This window comes from Leucopleurus acutus (assembly GCF_964270905.1).
Source record: "Leucopleurus acutus genome assembly, chromosome: 7".
Classification (NCBI taxonomy): domain Eukaryota; kingdom Metazoa; phylum Chordata; class Mammalia; order Artiodactyla; family Delphinidae; genus Leucopleurus; species Leucopleurus acutus.
This window is the reverse complement of record NC_139150.1, coordinates 34,435,790-34,453,772: the sequence shown is the minus strand read 5'-3', so window position 1 is coordinate 34,453,772 and position 17,983 is coordinate 34,435,790. Positions and strand designations below refer to the sequence as shown.

Genomic DNA, 17,983 nt, shown 5'->3' with positions numbered 1-17,983 from the left:
ATGGATTCCCAGAGGAATGCTCTTCCCTGAGACTTCTGGGAAAAGTGGGAGCTGACCGGGAAGGAAGCCCGAGGGATGGCCAGATGGATGCTGCAGGAGTGAGGCACAGAGTGAGCAAGGATCTGGAGGGTGAGCGTTTGCTGAGGTGGTGCAGTGCAAGTCAGAGCAGTGATAGTGAAGTGTGGCGGGAGCCCAGAAGGGAGCAGGTCCCTTTCAAAGAGAGACCGGGAAACTACTGTCATGTGTTTCACACACGAGACCCCAGCAGCCTTGTCCTGCAGACTCTGAGGTCTGGAGAGGACAGAGTCCACAGTCTGTCGTCCAGATGACCACTGTCCTGCCCCAATAGCCCAGCAGTGAATCAGAGTGAGCAGATGCTTCTTGACCTCCGGCTACGAAAAACCATGTCCGAAGGCTGGTTTCCTGTGAAGTTACTGAAACTTAAGTCTCAGGGGCCCTCACTTGCACAGGACCCTACCAAGGCTCTAGGAGGGTGGGAGGCACCTTGGTTAAGTGTTTACATGGTGATATGTTTTCCTTAAAATATGAAAAGATAAGATATTTTTGTAGTTTTATTTGAAAAGAACATCCAAATAATATAAGCTTTGGGTGCCAAGGAACCTGAATCTGTCCATGACTATGTCATCAAGAAAAGAAGGAGTTAAAAAAAAAAGAAAAGAAGGAGTTAGATCCAGTTAGTAGGGCAGTTGTATAGATAATTAAGCTGGAGAAAGAGATATGAAAGAAGATAATCCACTTAGTGAAGACACATCACAGGTGAGTGGCACTGACTCAGAAACGGAAGTTAAAAAAGATCTGATGGGGCTTCCCTGGTGGCGCAGTGGTTGAGAGTCCGCCTGCCGATGCAGGGGACACGGGTTCGTGCCCCGATCTGAGAAGATCCCACATGCCGCGGAGCGGCTGGGCCCGTGAGCCATGGCCGCTGAGCCTGCGTGTCCGGAGCCTGTGCTCCGCAACGGGAGAGGCCACAACAGTGAGAGGCCCGCGTACCGCAAAAAAAAAAAAAAAAAAAAAAAAAAAAGATCAGATGATCTCAGTGGGCTACAAGCCAAATTCCTGACAGTGATGCTCAAGGCTGAAGGGTCAATGCCTGCAGCAGTGACTGATGATGTGAATGTGTGTTTCGGTTGTTTTTCAGGACCAGGCGGCTAAATGGCACTTGTGCCAGCTCGGTGGACATGGAGCTCTTCCTCCATTACTCCCTCATCCCATCAGTAAGTGAAGGCAGGGGAGGGTGGGTGAGGGAAGAGAAGGGGAGCTGGGGTGCTCCCGTACACAGTCTCCCAAAGGGATCTGAATAGGTCGGCAGAGACTTGCTCTCTTACATTATGCACTAAAAACACAGGCAGAAGAAGGCTTTGAAGGTCCCAAGAGTCAGGGGCACTGACTTTTAGGGGAGTCAGAAAAGGCTTTTCTGAGGAAGCAGTGCTGGAGCTGAGGTCTGTTGGAAGACGTAATGAAGAACATTTCAGGCAGAGGAGAGAGCACGTGCAAAGGCTGCGTGGCGGGCGGGAGCATGGAGAGTGTGAGGAGCTGAGAAGGCTGGCGTGTCTGGAGTGGGGAATTGGAGGTGGAGGTGTCTGGGGAGGTGGGCAGGGCCAGGCCGTGTATGAAGGAGTTTTGTCTTTGTTCTAAATACAATGGGAAGTAGTGGAGTGTTTCTGGCCCAAGGATGGTGTGATCAGATTTATGGGTTGAAATGATCTCTCTGTTTGCAAGTGGGGATCAGGTTGGAGGCAGGTAAGAGAGGAGGCAGGAAGGCCAGTTAGGAGATGGTTGCAGGGGTCCAGGTGAGGTGATTTTACATCATCCTAGATGATGGTGGTCACCTCCAGATGTTCAAGGGGTAAAAGCAGTAGAACCTGGTAGTGGGTTGGATAGAGAGATGAGGGAGAGGGAGAGGTTGAGGATGACTCTTGGGTTTGTAATTTGCACAGCTGGAAGAATGGTGGTATCTGTCATTCACTTGTTAAGGAAAATTAGAGGGCATCCAAGTTTGTTGTGGATGAAGGAACAGGGCAGGGAGGAAAATCAAGAGTTCCATTTAAGACATACTGAATTTGAGAAGTGTTCAACACATCAAAAAGAAATGCCAACTATGTAGTTGAACATATGATTCTGGACCACAGCTGGGCTGGAGATTCAAGTTTGTGAGTCTTCTGTGTATTTGGTGGCCATTGAAAGTGTGGACATGGATGGGGTCACTGAGGAAGAGAGGATGGGGGAGTAAGATGAGTGGTCCTTGGAATGAACCATGAGGAGCTTCACATCTGGTGGTTGGGTAAAGAATGATCCAGCAAAGGAGACTGAGAATTAGAAGAAAACCAGAAAAGTGTGGCTGATAGAAGCATAGGGAAGAGAGTATTTCTAAGAGGAGGAAGAGGTCAACACTGAATGCTGCTGTGAGGTCAAGCAGATTTGGGCTTAATGTTTACATTTGGATCGAGCAACAAGGTGGTAATTAGTGACTTTGGCCAGAGCTGCTTCCGTGGAGTATGGGAGTAGAAGCCATGTTAGGGGGTCGAAGAGCAAGTGAGAGGTGAGGAAATGGAGACAGCAAGTGTAGATAATTCTCAGGAATTTTCTAGTAAAAGAAGAAAAGGGGCATCAAGTATAGGAGAATCTGACTGAATCCACAGGAATAAAAAGCAAAGAAGGATTTGCAACCTGGAAGTTATTACCCATTTTTTACAGATGAGGCCACTGAGGTTCAGAGAAGTTAAGTCTCCCTCCCAGCCAGTGTGTGGGAGAGACTGTATTTGAACCCATGTCTGTTCAGAGCAACACAAAGGAAAGCTCAGTACAAAACATTCTGGAAGCTCAACGGTGCGTGCAGCCAGCTCTCCAAGTGTGGAGTTTGAGTCCTAGACGTTCTGAGCGCTTTGCTCACCCACACACTCTCCTTCAGCGGGGGCACCGAGGGGCTGAGGATGAATGTTCCCTCTGACAGACCCTTCTTCTCTTTCTATAGCTTTTCATCATTTTGGTCTTGTCCCTTCTCCAAAGACGAGAGCACCATAGACAGAGAGATGATGCTTCTTACCTCCTGGGGAACTGCTTCAGAATGATCATGTGAGTTGAGCCAGGGTCCATCACTACAGCTTGGGGTACTCTGTGTTTGGGACCAACACCGTTTGTAAGACTAGGCTAACCACCAATTACCTCCCCACCCACCTCTACCCCGCCGTGGACAGCCCTGCCCCTCCCTGCCCCAGTCCACCCAAGGCCCAGAGAGTTCAGAATTGGCTTCCAAGCTACTGCGCCCTCAGCACCCAGGGCTGCCCAGAAGCGCTTAAAACAACTCGAAGAGGCTCAGCTCACTATGGGAAAGGCCTTCCCACACTCAGCACCATGGCTACCCCAAGAAGCAGGGGGGAGAGAGTTCCCTGTCACTGGTGGCAGCAAGCCTCCTTGTTGGGATGGAGGCACGAGACATGCCCCAGGAGAGCCCGCTGGACCAGGGAGCTTTCAGGGCCTTTCCGACTCTGCCATTCTGAATCTCTGCTCCCCTCCTCACATTTTTCCTTGAGTTCTAATTGTTCATCTCTCTGCCTCATCACCCTCTAATTACTACTGATGATGATGATGCAATTAGCATTTGTTGCATACTGACTCTGGCCCAGGCACTGAACCATCTGCTTTGCCTACGCTACTAGGATGGACCCCAGCATGGTGGAGGTTGTCATCCTCATGTAATGGATGAGCTAGCTCAGGCTCAGAGAAGTTGAGTCACTTGCCCAAGGCCCCAGAGCTACCGAGTGACAAGAGCTTTAACCCAGCTCTGGTCGCTTTTGGCTCTGATTCTCCCAGTGTCATAACCTGAGAAGACTCAAGGATGTGAACACACTCAGGTCTCAGCCTTGGGCTCTGGAGAAGGGAGAGGAAGCCAGGATGTCAGGATGGAGTCTAAGGGTGATCTGACCTTTGTGGTGAGAGAAATCCAACAACAATGTCCATATACCATATAGCAGCCCAGAGTAGCAAACATTCTGGTTACCACCCATTAGAGCAGTCAGCCCCTCCCAAACTGCCAGGTCTAAGCCACATGGGCTGAGGCACAGAGAGAGACTGAGGCTGGTGGATAAAGAAGATCTTCAGACTTTGCCCTGGGCATTTGGCATGTAGGGCCTGGTGTAGGACTTTTTAAGTAAGACCGCTATATGGATCATGTTAAACTGCTTTGAATTCAATTAATAAAGGCACCGTTTTCTTGCTCTCTGGCCACTTTCTTATGAAAAGCCCTGCTTTCCTGAGTAGTTTTAGCTCACCGTCTTCACCCATTAATAATCCTTCGCATGTGCATGACACTCCACAGTTTATAAAGCAGGTCTTCATTTGCCATCCACAGTGTCTCTGTGATATGAGCAGAGCAGGGGTATCATCTCTGTTTTAAAGATAGGGAGACTGAGTCCCACATAGCGCTTACGTACTACAGGTGGGATTGATTAGAATTCAAATCAGTTCAACCAAGTGCGTGTCCACGAACGTGCAGTGAGCAGCTACTCTTTTCAAAGCCACTCCAGAGGAGTTTATAGTTCACTAAACAAGTGATAAGAAAAGCATGGACGTGAACTTAGCGCTGAGGGGACCCAAGCAAGGCAGCAAGTAGGTGTGCCTGATTGGGAGTGGGTTGTCAGGGAGGTTTCTGAGAGAGGTGCTCCCTGAGTTGTGCCTTGAAGATGAAGACGAGCCAGCCAAATGGAGCAGGAAGGTGGGGTCCAGATCCTGACTCCCAAGTCCCCACCTGCAGGTACCTGCAGTACCCTTCCCTTCCTGCCACCTTGAGTTTTCATTAAGCCCGCTTCAAATGGCACTCCAGTGGGGAAAGCCTTTTCTCTTTGTCTCCAATGCAATTGCTTTCTCTCACGTAGACAAAGCTCTTTTGGTTAGAGGAAACAGATACCCACTCAAGCTTGTTTGCGTAAAAGGAAAAGAAAGGACTTTTTATAAAGTTACAGAGATCTCACAGAGACTGGCAAGGTTGGCCTCATGGGAACTAGAGCTCTTGAGATGGGCGTCTCTGGGAGACAGATTCTACTTTTGCCTCTTTGTGTCACTGGGGTCCCTTCAGCACCATTTTACCGTTTTCCTCTCTGCCATCTGACTTTATCATCGGACTTAACGATCTCTGCTTCCCCCAGATGTCGGCAAGACTCAGTTTGGCATGACTTTCCAGAACAGAATTTTAACAGCTAACTGGCTCCTGTCCTCAGAATCACAAATCCAAAGTACAAGGCCAGGCACGGTGATTGGCCCATCCAAAGTCAGGTGACCATCTGACCACCCATAGTCCAATCAGCTGTGGCCAGGAGGTGTGATCACATGCAGCTAGCATAGCCAGTGATACCCAAACCTTCCCAGGGATATTGGAAAGGAGGACTCTCGTAGACCATGGCCAGGTGCAGGGCAGTTCCCCCGACCTGTCTTTCACATACTCTTTGTTTTGGTTTCTTAAGTCATACTGCTTGTGTCTCTCATAGATGAAATTCATCCCATTTTGCTTGTTGTCATGACTGCTGGTGTCCTTGCTTATGTTCCCCAGACTTGGAGCTTCTCCAGGGCAAGGATTTTGTCTTCCTCACTTTGGTACCCTGAATCTATGCCTAACCCCCCAATTGGCACAGAGGGCCTCAGGATATGTCCGTTGAAATAAATAGTTTACTACTCAATAGTCCCTCCCCAGAGTGGGATTGATACTTTGGAAATGAACTGTGGGAAGGAGCCACTTCTGGCCTCACGAGCTGTTTCTCTTATTCACAGACCTCTGGACTTCGTGGGCACTTTTCGTAACCGATGGTCCTATGGAGTAGCCTTTGGGGCTACAGCCAATAAGGTCATGTTCTTATTCTCAGAAGGTTACCAGCCCCTGCAAGTCCCACAATGGGCCCAAGGTACGTGTGCTGCCTCATACCTGCTGGGCGTTTTGCTGTGGAAATTCTTGCTCTTGGAGACTGCCTGGCAGGGATTCTCTGGGATCAGGGGATAAACTTCGTTGAACTGTCAATGTTCTTCTTAGCTTGTTACTTGCCCAAGGTCAATGCCAAGCCCACAAAGTCTCGAGCTTTTTTGTGGAGGTTTTCTCCCAGTTAGATTCAAAGGTTTTTTAGACGTAGTAGAACAAAGTCTCAGAAAATAGGTTCACTGTCACCAACCCTAGAAATCTCTCCTGAGTCATAGCCATGACTGCCTTCTTGATATCAGTAAGCCCCCAGATGCTTCCTCAGGCAACAGTGTTTACTTCTCTGGCCATCGATCTGAGGCCTCTTTGTTCCCTGTGCCCTGTGCTCTCCCTGCAGGTTCAACCATCCCTAATCCAGTGACTCCCAAACATCTCCTGTCCAGCTTGGTTCTCTCTCCTGGGTTCCAAGCCTATATGAGCAAATGCCTACAACATCTCCTTAGTTTTTAGGAGTTTTTAATGCAAATTGAAACCAAAATGATACATCTCTTAGACGTGTACAAGTTAAGCTTTGGCAAATGTTTGCGTCTATGAAATCATCACCACAATCATGATAATGAACCCCAGAAGTTAACTTTTTCCCCTTTGTACTCTCTCCTTCCCACCCCATCCAGTCACCACCCCCATCCCCAGGCAGTTATGCAAATGGAATCATACAGAATGCAATCGGGGTTTTTTTGGGGGGGGAGGGGGTCTGTTTTCTTTCACACAGCATAGTTGTTTTAAGATTCATATATGTTTAGAATGCATCAGAAATCATTGCTTTTTCATTTCTGAATAGTGTTCTACCGTATGGAGAGACCACAGTTTGTTTATCCATTCACCTATTGATAGACATTTGATTTATTTTCAGTTTTTGGCTGTTACAAATAAAGCTGCTGTAAGCATTATAAGTCTTTGTATGTTTCCATTTTTCTTGGGTAAACACCTTTGAATGGAATGTCTGGATTATTAAGATCATGTAGTAGATTATACTTTTAAAGAAACTGTCAGACTGTTTTCCAAAATGATGGTTCCGTTTGATTGTAGATTACCATCTTCAGTGTATGAGAGTTGAGTTTCTCTATGTCCTTGACAACACATGGTCAGTCTTTTTAATTTTAGCCATTCTAAGAGGCATGTTGTGGTATCTCACTGTGGTTTCAGTTTGCAGTTTTGTAATGACTGTTGTTGTTGAGCATATTTTCATGTGCTTATCTGCTATCACTGTACCTTCTTTGGTAAAGCGTTTGTTCAAATTATTTGCCTATTTTAAAATATTGGGGATTTTTCGTTTTCTTCTTATTGAGTTTTGAGAGTTCTTTATATACTCTGTATATAAGTCCTTTATCAGATGTATAAATTGCAAATTCTTTTCCCCAGTCTGTTGCTTGTATTTTTATTCTAACAACAGTTTCTTTTGAAGCGCTGGCATTTTAAATTTTGATGAAATCTAATTTTTTCATGTTTTCTTTTATGGATCATGCATATGATGTCATATAAGAAATATCTGCCTAAGCTAAGGTCACTTAGATTTTCTTCTTTGTGTTTTCTAGAAGTTTTATAGTCTCACAGTGTTTCGCATTTAGGTCTATGGTACATTCTGAGTTAATTTTTTTGAATATATAGTGTGAGGTGTGGATTGAATTCCTCTTTTTTTTTTTTGCCTTTGGCTATCCATTTGTTCCAGCACTGTTGTCATTACAAAAACCTGTCCTTTGCCCACTACATTGCCTTTGCACCTTTGTTGAAAATCAGTTGTCTACACATGTGTATGTATGGGTCTATTTCTGGACTGTCCATTGTGTTCCATTGACCTGCAATATGTGAACGTTCCAATTTCTCCACATCCTAGCCAACACTTGTTATTTTCATTTTTTTAAAAAAAATTATAGCCATCTTAGTAGGTGTGAAGTAGTATCTGATTGTTGTCTTGATTTGTGTTTCCGTGAAGCCTAATTGATGTTGAGCATCTGGCTGGACCAGAATATTGTTTCTTGCTTCATGGCTCAAGGGTTCCTCTTCTGTTTTTTTTGTTTGTTTTTTTTTTTTTTGCGGTACGTGGGTCTCTCACTGTTGTGGCCTCTCCCGTCGCGGAGCACAGGCTCCGGATGCGCAAGCTCAGCGGCCATGGCTCACGGGCCCAGCCGCTCCGCAGCACGTGGGATCCTCCCGGACCGGGTCACGAACCCGTGTCCCCTGCATCGGCAGGCGGACTCCCAACCACTGCGCCACCAGGGTAGCCCCTCCACTTCTGTTTTTACAGAATGATTATACATATGTACCCTCATTACAACCTCATATTTTCTGAGTTGGCTTCTTCCACTATTGTCTGGACCCACTACTACCCAGTTCCTAATGTTCTTACCTTCTCATTTTGGATTCTCGCTGCCAGCAGTTTCTCTTTCATGTGGGGCTTGTGCTGGGAGGGGAGTTGGATATTTAGTATAATGAGCTCATGGGCCCTGATGGCTCCAGCATCCTCAGACCTACTAACACCTTACTAAGGTCTGCTGATTCTCACCTATGAATCAAGGCCTTCAGCCCTGTGCCCAGTTTCAGCTGTTATTTCAGCTTCAATTTCCTGTGAATATCTGCTGGCAATTTTGGGTTCTTCTGTTCTTGGGATTTCAAAGATCCTATTGTCTTTCCTCTGCTTCCCCTTAATCAGATGTTGATATCAAATGAGTCCTGTCACTTAGATTTATTGTAGATGTTTGTTTTTGGTTTTGCTATCTTCACTGCTCTGTCTGCTTTCATGGTTGGGGGAATTCAGATAAATTAAAAAATTATGCTGTTGCAGCTTCTAACCTCACAGCAATTATTCCTTTTATATGGTCCTTAGCTGCCAGTCCCCCACTATTCACATTTACACAAATACTGACCACCTCAACCAACCATCTCCCCTCCTTTGAGTGAGAAATGTCCTTCCTTCCCTCCTTCTCTCCGTCCTACAAACTCCCACTTATATTTCATGGCCTTGCTAAATGTCACCACCTCCAGGATGCCTTCTCTGATACCCAGACCCCAGGTGAGGTCCATGACTTCCTCTTCTTGTCCACACAGCAGGTTGAATATGCCTCTATTATAGTACATATCACATCGTTTACTTTTCTTCCTGTCTTCCCTATTGGACCGTAAGCACCTCAAAGCAAGAACTTTGTTCATTCCCCCTATGTCCTTGGTGCCTGACCCACGACCCAGCTCAAAGTAGACACTTAGGAAAGGTCATCTTGCCCAATTACATTTTACTGGATCCTGTTAGACCATCTCAGAGCTAGTCAGTGGCAGCATTAATATTATTATTGCCTTATGGATGAAGTGCACAAGAGGTTTTAGAACACAGTACATCACTGCTGTCTGTGTTGCTGTGGTACACTTTATGGTGCTTTACTCTCAGTGATTTTTGTTTGTTCATTTTTGTGGTATGTTTCTGCCCATCATACTGTGAGCTAATCAAGGGCAGGGACAAAGTCTTCTTCATCTCAATAGTTAGCCCAGTGCCTGGCATGGAAGAGGTACCAGGAAGGGCCTGTTGCATGATTGCATGAAAGACATCTCTGCATTCCTCCTTGTACTAATCTGGGGCTTGTCCACTCATCTCCTTAAGTCCTGAGGTCTGTGACTGCAAGTCACACGAAACCCCATAACTGCCCTGGGTCTCCCCTGAGCCCGTGAGAAGAGGAACTCATGTCATCTCTGGCCCTGTCTCTCCCAGCCTTTGTGCTTCTGATCGGAGGCATCGAAGTCGGCCTGTCCCACTTCCCCTTCTTTGCTTGCCTCTCGTCGGAGTTCCGGCTGGTCAGCTCCATCCTGGGGTTCAGCTACTCTCTGATCTGGTAAGATGGACTCTGCCTGCCTGGCCTCCTGCAGTTCCTTTGGCCATGGCTGGACTCTGGACAAGGAGCTGGAGGTGACCTGAGAGCTCTCTTTGGAGGGCACCTTGCCCAGAACCGACGCCCAGGGCGGGTGGGCGGAGTGACTGGTCCAAGGCCCACCGCAGCCCCTCCTTGGAAACTGCACTTGAGGCTTCAGAAGGTCAGGCCTGCATTCTGTCTGCTCCACAGGAGGCCGCTCACGATCAGAATAGTCCCAGAAGTCAGGGCTCTAGAAAACTCCGTTTCTGTCAAGTGCCGTCAGTCCCGTGGTTAGAAGCAGGAGTTCCACTGGGTTCTGCTGCTCCTCGCTGTCGTGCTTCCCTGGGAGCCCAGGAGAAAGTGCAGGTGCCTCAGCTGGGCGTTCAGTGCTGTCGCAGTCTGGCCTCTCCCCATCTCTCCATGCCTGAGAGTCTCTAGCACGCACCTCCGGTCATGCAAGACTCCTATACTCCTTTCTCCGTCCACTTATTCGTTCAGCAGACATCCCGCTGTGAGCCAGGGAAAACACTGGAGGACAGGACAGACCCTCCTGGAACATGTGTTCTGGCCTCTTTGTCTACATATTGCTATTCCCTGTGTGGATCGTCTTCCCCGACTTGGCCCAGTGATAGATACATGCTCATCCTTTGTGGATCAGAGCCCTCAGATGTGGGACCTTTCTGACCCTCCTCTTGAGCGCTGTGCCCTCAGCGCTGACACCGGACTGGCACAGAGCTGGCCCTGGGGAATATTTTCTGGCTGAAAAATCCCATGAACACTTCTACTCTCCAGCCCTGGAACTCATCTCATTGCCTGCATCCCCCTTACCGGGCCGGCTTCCCCACTACAGCATTTTCTGTGGGGCAGGGGTCCCAGGCCCAGTGTGTGAACCAGTGCAGGGGGCTCACAAGCAAATGATACCCCAATGGCTACAATTACAGAGTTTGTGACTTGCTTTTTAAAAATTAGAAGAGAGGGTATTCAGGGTTAGACATGGAATAATATCATCTTAACAGCCTCTGCCAGACTTTCTGAGCAGGAGAGGAGAGGGTGGTCAGAACCACTTAGCAGCTTGGGCACCTTGGGCGCCTTGGGAGTATGACCAGGAATGTGTGTCCAGCCGGGAGAAAACGTTGAGGCTTATTCCTCCGGGCAGTGTTTACAGACAGGGCGTGTCCCGTCAGAAAGAGCCTCGGTCCCAGAGTCAGGACACCTGGGTCTTGGTCCTGGCTCTGGGTGTGACTCTGGAGAAATCCCTTCCCCTCCCTGGGCTTCAGTCTCCCCACCTGAGTGATGAGGGGAGAAAGCAGGAGACCTCTCAGTGTCTTCCTGCTCTGCCGTCGTGGATCCCAGGATTATGTCCTCAGTGAGGATGTGTTAAATGAATTCAGTGTGCATGTACCTAGGCACAAGCTGTATGCCTGATCTGGGTGGGATGTACTGGGGACCAGTCCTCCCAAGAAGGATTCAGACGGGAGGTAACTCCAGGCAGGTGGCATCTGAGCTGTTTTCACAGGGGCTGTGCTGGGAAGGACCCCAGGACCCCAACCCTGGTTTCTGTCTTGCAGGTTTGCTGTCACCACCCTTCACATCACACAGTGTCCCCATGGGCAGGTGAGTCCCTGCTGAGCTGTGTTTAGGGTATTCAGTCCTATCACCATGGCCAACTCACTGTGTGACCTGGGACAAGCCTTTGCCACTCTGGGCCTCAGCTTCCTCGTGTGGACAAAAGGGGAGTTGGAACCATTCATGATGCTTCCATTTGTAGAGCATCTTGTGTTCATCAGGTGTCATTCACAGGAGATGTTCTCTCAGTTGATGCTCATAGCGGCCCCTCAAGGGAGGGAAGCTCTTAGCAAACTTGTTTACAGTTGGGGAAACTGAGGCACAAGTATATTATGTAACTCTTGAGAAGCAGCAGATTTGGGAGTTGAGACGAGGTCTGGCTGACTCTCAAGCTCATTTCTTTCCATTCCTTCATGTAGCCTCAGTTTCTTTGTCTATAAAATGGGAGACTCGAACTAGATGAATCCCTTATCACTTTGCCATGCATCGTCTTTCTCAGAATTAGAGGAAGCTGGTTCATCTGTTTAGCCCTGTACCCCAGGAAAAGGAGCAAGATGAAAGAGGGGTGTCACGCTGCATCTAGAAGGGAGCTTGTGTTGCTCCCAAAATGATGACACTTATGGGCTCTCCCTCCCTCCTTCCTCCTTCCCCCGCTCCCTCCCTCCTTCCCTCCTTCCTTCCTTCCTTCCTTCCTTCCTTCCTTCCTTCCTTTTCTTCTTCTCCTTCTCCCTCTTGCCCACCCCCTCCCCCTTCCTCTTCTCTCTCTCCCCTCTTCTCTCTCTCTTTCACCCTCCTCTCTCTTGTGAGTATTTTCCAAAAGTAATATTTAATACCTAATGAGAAAAAAGCCATGAAAGCCCTTTGTATAAAATTAAATAGGGGTGCTAAGACTCAAGTCCAGGGCTGCTGGACTCCAAGTCCACTGCTTGTTCTGATGATGTGGGGCTGGGGGAGCGGGGATTGGCTGCTGACCTCCAAGCTCTGAGAGGGTGGGCCCTGGTGGGAGCAGGCTGGGGCAGGCAGGTTCCTGTGCACAGCCTCACCAGTGGCCTAGCCCTTCCCTACCTAGAGTCCACGCCCCATGGTCTGCTTCTGTTGCAGTTTGTGGGGAAGTATGAGACTGTTGTGTTCTACTGGCCCTCGCTGCTCTGCCTGGCCTTCCTTCTGGGCCGCTTCCTGTACATGTTTGTCAAGTCTCTGAGGGTCCACCTGGGCTGGGAGCTCCAGACGGTGAGTACTAAGTAAAAACACCGTGTGTGTCCTGACAGGTTAAGTTTTCCCAACAGCCTTGTGAGGTAGGTACTATTATTACTTCTCCCACTCTGTATTAGGAAACTTGGACCCAGAGGTGTCAGTTGCATTGCCCAAGCACACATAGCTAGTCTATAGCAGAGCCAGACCTGGAACCCAGAGAATTTGGTTGTTGAGGCTCTCTCTTACCCATTGTGCTTCTTTCTCTAGTTCCTCAAAGTAAAGAGTTAGGTTGTTTGCATGAGATCTTTCTTTTTTTCTTAATATAGGCATTTACTGCTATACACTGCCCTCTTAGAACTGAACTGCTTTTCCTGTATCCCATAAATTTCTGTATGTTGTATTTCTATTTTCATTTGCTTCAAGATATTTCTGATTTCCCTTTTGATTTTTTCTTTGACCCATTGGTTGTTCAGGAGTGTATCGTTTGTGAATTTTCCAATTTTCCTCCTGTTATCAACGTCTAGCTTTTTGTGGTCAGAAATTATGTCTGATATGATTTCAATCTTCTTACGTTTAAGACTTGTTTTGTGGCCAAACATATGCTCTATCCTGGAAAATGTTCTTGAGAAGAATATGTATTCTGCTGCTGTTATATGGAATGTTCTATAAATGTCTGTTTGGTCCATTTGGTCTATAGTGTTGTTCTAGTCAGCTGTTTCCTTATTGATTTTCTGACCGGATTATCTATCCATTGTTGAAAGTGTGGTGTTGAAGTCCTCTACTATTATCATGCTGCTGTTTATTTCTTCCTTCAGTTCTGTTAATATTTATTTTATATATTTAGGTGCTCTGATATTAGGTATGTATATGTGTTTACAATTTTTATATCATTTTGATGAACTGACCTCTTTATCATTATATAATGACCTTCTTTGTCTCTTGTGATAGTTTTTAACTTAAAGTCCATTTTGTCTCATGCAGAATCTTTAGTTGTGGCATGTGAACTGTTAGTTGCGGCATGTGGGATCTAGTTCCCTGACCAGGGATGGAACCCAGGCCCCTTGCATTGGGAGTGCAGAGCCTTAGCCACTGGACAACCAGGGAAGTCCCCATTATTTCTTTTTTAAAAAAATATTTATTAAAAAAATATATATTTACTTATTTTATTTATTTGTTTTCCTTATTTATTTTTTTTTGGCTGCGTCAGGTCTTAGTTGCAGCACACGGGATCTCTGTTGAGGCATGCAGGATCTTTTCATTATGGTGTGTGGTCTGCTTGGGTTTCTCTCTAGTTGCGGCATGCAGGCGTCTCTCTAGTTGTGACATGCAGGTTTTCTCTCTCTAGTTGTGGTGTGCAGGCTCCAGGACACATGGGCTCAGTAGTTGTGGTGCGTGGGCTCCAGAGCATGTGGGCTCTGTAGCTTGTGGCATGTGGGCTCTCTCATTGAGGCGTGCAAGCTCAATAGTTGTGGCATGTGGGCTTAGTTGCGCCGCAACATGTGGGATCTTAGTTCCCCGACCAGGGACTGAACCCGCATTCCCTGCATTGGAAGGTGGATTCTTTACCACTGAACTACCAGGGAAGTCCCCCCATTATTTCTTTATATAGCTTTCTGCCCTTTTCTCTTTCTCTGTTCCTTCGAGGACTCCAGAAGGACTCCCCCACCCCATTGACCCCCTGCCCCATTTCCCTGCTCTTAGCTTTCCCCAGACTATTCCGCCATGCTGATCCCCTCAGTGTTCTGGGTGGTGTGAGACAGGAATGGATCTGTTGGGCAGTGTCCCCCAAGACTGGGGAAGGTGGGCTCTCACTTCACTTTTATTTTCCCTCATAGGAGAAATTACAAGCTAAGAGGGCCTTCTCTCTATGCCCTGAGCTATACTACTTTGGAGGAGGAGTGATGTTGGTAAAATGAAACTGTTCTCCTTGTTCTCTTTCATGCATCTATTCTTGGAGTTTTTGCTTAACTAGCGTGCTGTAACCTCCAAGGTAGATACTTGGGCCCCCACAAAGGTACTCTCACCTGTGGGTGGTTGTCAGAGTTGGAGCATCTGAGGGCATATGGGAACTGGAACCTCCTGTTCCTCCAGCTCGCTGATGTCACTTATGAGTCAGAATTATAACCAGGTCTATTTTACTCTGCGCAACATCTGCAATAGATAAGATTTCGTCTCACAGTGTGTAAAAGTTACATATTCAAAATATTGTAAAACAGATGACTACTGTGGAAAGCTCATTACACTTGGAGAAAACATTTCCAAACATACTATTAAAGTTCATTTCAAAATAAGAAATGAGCAAGAGAAATTCCTTTTCATAAAAAATAAAAACACTGGGCTTTTGGGTGTTTCATTTCTGGAACAGTGTTTTGAACTATGATGAGAAGTCACCAAATCTCAAAGGGAGAAATCGACTTCACAAAACAAAGGCTGGTGTAAAGCAGTTAGCAGAAGAGCCAAGGGAGGTCAGGCCTCTGGCATTTCATGAAAGAAGTGCTTGGGAAACAGGAGACGGGACCCTATAGTCTCTTCAATAAATGACGGGTGTCTGGGAATGGCAAGTTTTACCGAAAATCCTGGCCTCTAGGGAAATAGCCCCTCAAAGAGACCAAAGCCCTAACAAGACTTTGTGAGCCAAAACATCAACCTCTCTCTTTTCTCACAGGAAGAAAAGCCTTTCCTGGAAGTTCACCAGGCAGAGCACGTCAAACAGCTCCTGAGGAAGTGCCCCCTGCAGTAAGCACAGTTATATTTGTTCACGCCCCTCGGCGTTTGCACCAGTACTGATGAGCCCTGACCGGGTCAGAGACCTGGAGATGACTGGAAGAGCGCTGTTTTAGCACGCTTGTTTGCTAATAACAGAAACTCGACTCAAATGGGATTAAAGAGAAACAGGAAAGTTATGGCCTTACATAATTAAAGAGCCTAGAGGTCGCCAGTTTTCAGACACAGATGGATCCAGGGGTTTGACTGATATAATCAGAACTAGGTCTCTTTCCCTCATCTCTCAGCTCTGCTTTTACCTATGTTAAACTCTTAGTTAGGTAGGCTTCCTCCCCGTGGTGGCCTCCAGAATCTCTAAGCTTATACCCTCCTGTCTTAAGCTCATAGAGAAGAGAATGTTTTCTTTCAAATAATTCAAACAAAATTCCCATGAATGTGTTTCATTGGATCAAGTTGGACCACATGGCATCCCAGAACCAATTACTGTGAGTAGGTGATTGGAGTAAACTGATTGTTAAACCAGGGTCACATGTTCACCATGGGAACTAGGAAGTGGTTCAGCTTCACTTAAACCACCAGGACTGATGGTGGGGAAGAGTAGATTCCCAGAGAAAAACTGAGATGTTGTTACCAATAAAAGAGGACATAGCTCTTGACCAGGCAAGAACACCTGGTCTTCAGTGACCATTCAAGTCACCCTACCCCTGCCACTGCCACTGTGCACAAGGGTATATTCCCAGAGAAGGGATATGTCTAATCCAAGGTCATAGTGGCAAAACTAGTTCTTTGGTTAGAGTTACATTTGGCTACATATAGCAGAAAATGCAAAATAATCATGGCACAAATAAAAGAGAGATTTCTTTCTTTCTCATGTAAAAGAACTCTGGAGGCAGGCAGTCCATACTAACCCTGGACTGCCCACCACGCAGTTTACCCATTGTCTGTCTTTCTGTTCCAGTAACGTAGTGGTTTCCATCATGAAGGCTGTCTGTGGCCCAAGATAGATGCTGGGGCTCCAGCCTGGGCCAGCCACCATGTCTGCCCTTCAGATGGCAGGCAGGAGAAAAGAGTGAAGTCAAAGGGAATCCTCCCAGCTGTGTCAGTTCCACCTGACCAGCCTCCCCAAAGTCCCACACCACATCTCTGGTCACGTCTAATTGGCTTGTTTAGTCTTGGTCACTCTTAGCTGTAAGAGAGGTCGGGAACTATAGCCTTTAATTTGGTAGATTGCTGTACTGAATAAAACTGAGTCTTTGTTCTTAAGAATGAGGGGAGAATGAAAACTGTGGAATCTACCAGTGCTGTTTGTCTTCACTATACGCTAAGGTGAAGAAGAGGAGATGATATTATTTTCAGAAGAATCAGGCATTTGTTTACCAGCCACAACCTGTCTTCTCTTGATGTTTATTCATTCACAGAGAGAGAGAAAAGTCTTGGTTCCAAACCAGGATCTATGAGTGGGACCCTTACTTTCAGTTCCCAAGCAGGATGATTGGAACCACTGTGTTGGCTTTCATCTGCCTGTACCTTGTAAGTAGATCTAAGCAAATCCTTTATTATTTTATAAATGGGGTGGGTCTAGGATAGGGGTTGTTCTTTAAAAGCTGGGTCAAAATTGAGTATCTGTAAATCAAAAAAGTACAATTCTTTGACCCCACCATTTTGACTCCAAGGACACTTATACTCATGTGGTGAATATTACTAATAAATATAATCGAGTTATTTACGGAGACTTCCAGTTACCAATTCCACATGTAAAGAGCTTGCAATATGCCAATCCGTCTTAACAACAAATACAAATCTGAACAAATTGAAGAATCAACAACTCTTCTTAGATCCCTAAGAGCAGTGAGGTCATGGAGCAAACCTTTACCCCTAAAACTGAAGAGACACGATCATCACAGAATGGAGCAGAAACCCCATGGCAACCGGTGCCAAGGTAGGAAAATCTGAACTGTAATTGATGCCATCAATCAATTGGATATTTTGGAAATCCAAAGACTACTTCATCAACAACAGCAGAATACACATTCTTCTCAAGAGTAAATGGAAAATTCAACAAGATAGACTATATCCTGGACCATAAAACACGTCTTAATAAATATAAAAGAATAGAAATCATACAATGTCTGCTCTCAGATCAAAGTGGAATTAAACTAAAAATCAGTAACAGAAAGATAATGGAGAATCTGCAAGTAGTAGGTATGAAAACAACACACTTTAAAGTAACATATGAGCCAAAGAAAAACATCAAGGGAAATTAAAAATGTCTTGAACAGATGAAAATGAAAACACAACTTATCAAAATTTGTGGGAGGCAGCAAAAGCAGTGCTTAGAGGGAAATTTATAGCATTGAATATACATATTAGACCTGAAGAAAGATCTTAAATCAATCGTCTAAACATTCACCTTAGGAAACGAACAAACAAAAAAGAGCAAATTAAAATGCAAAGTAAGCAGAAGAATAGATGTAATAAAAATTAGAGCAGAAACCTATGAAATTGAAAACAGGAAGTCAATAAAGTACAGAATCAAAGCATTTCACCTGGTCATTGTTATCTGAGATAAAATGTCTGAGTCAAAAGCAGGGTCAAATGGCGGGATAAAAATGGCCAAATTGTCTTCTGCTCATTTTAAATGTACTAGGATGATACCTGTATAAACTAATCCTGTGATTAAGTT

The 17,983-nt window shown here is 46.1% G+C and overlaps 1 protein-coding gene across 1 annotated transcript in view; it reads left to right on the top strand.

Moving 5' to 3' along the window:
- LOC309964485 (stimulated by retinoic acid gene 6 protein-like) overlaps positions 1-17,983 on the top strand; it is a 51,469-nt gene that overhangs the window by 16,374 nt on the left and 17,112 nt on the right. Inside the window, 8 exon segments of the mRNA XM_082843542.1 lie at positions 1,160-1,235; positions 2,993-3,093; positions 5,782-5,912; positions 9,678-9,798; positions 11,385-11,430; positions 12,484-12,612; positions 15,242-15,312; positions 16,719-16,830. Of these exon segments, the coding sequence (XP_082699668.1) occupies positions 1,160-1,235; positions 2,993-3,093; positions 5,782-5,912; positions 9,678-9,798; positions 11,385-11,430; positions 12,484-12,612; positions 15,242-15,312; positions 16,719-16,830 (787 nt within the window).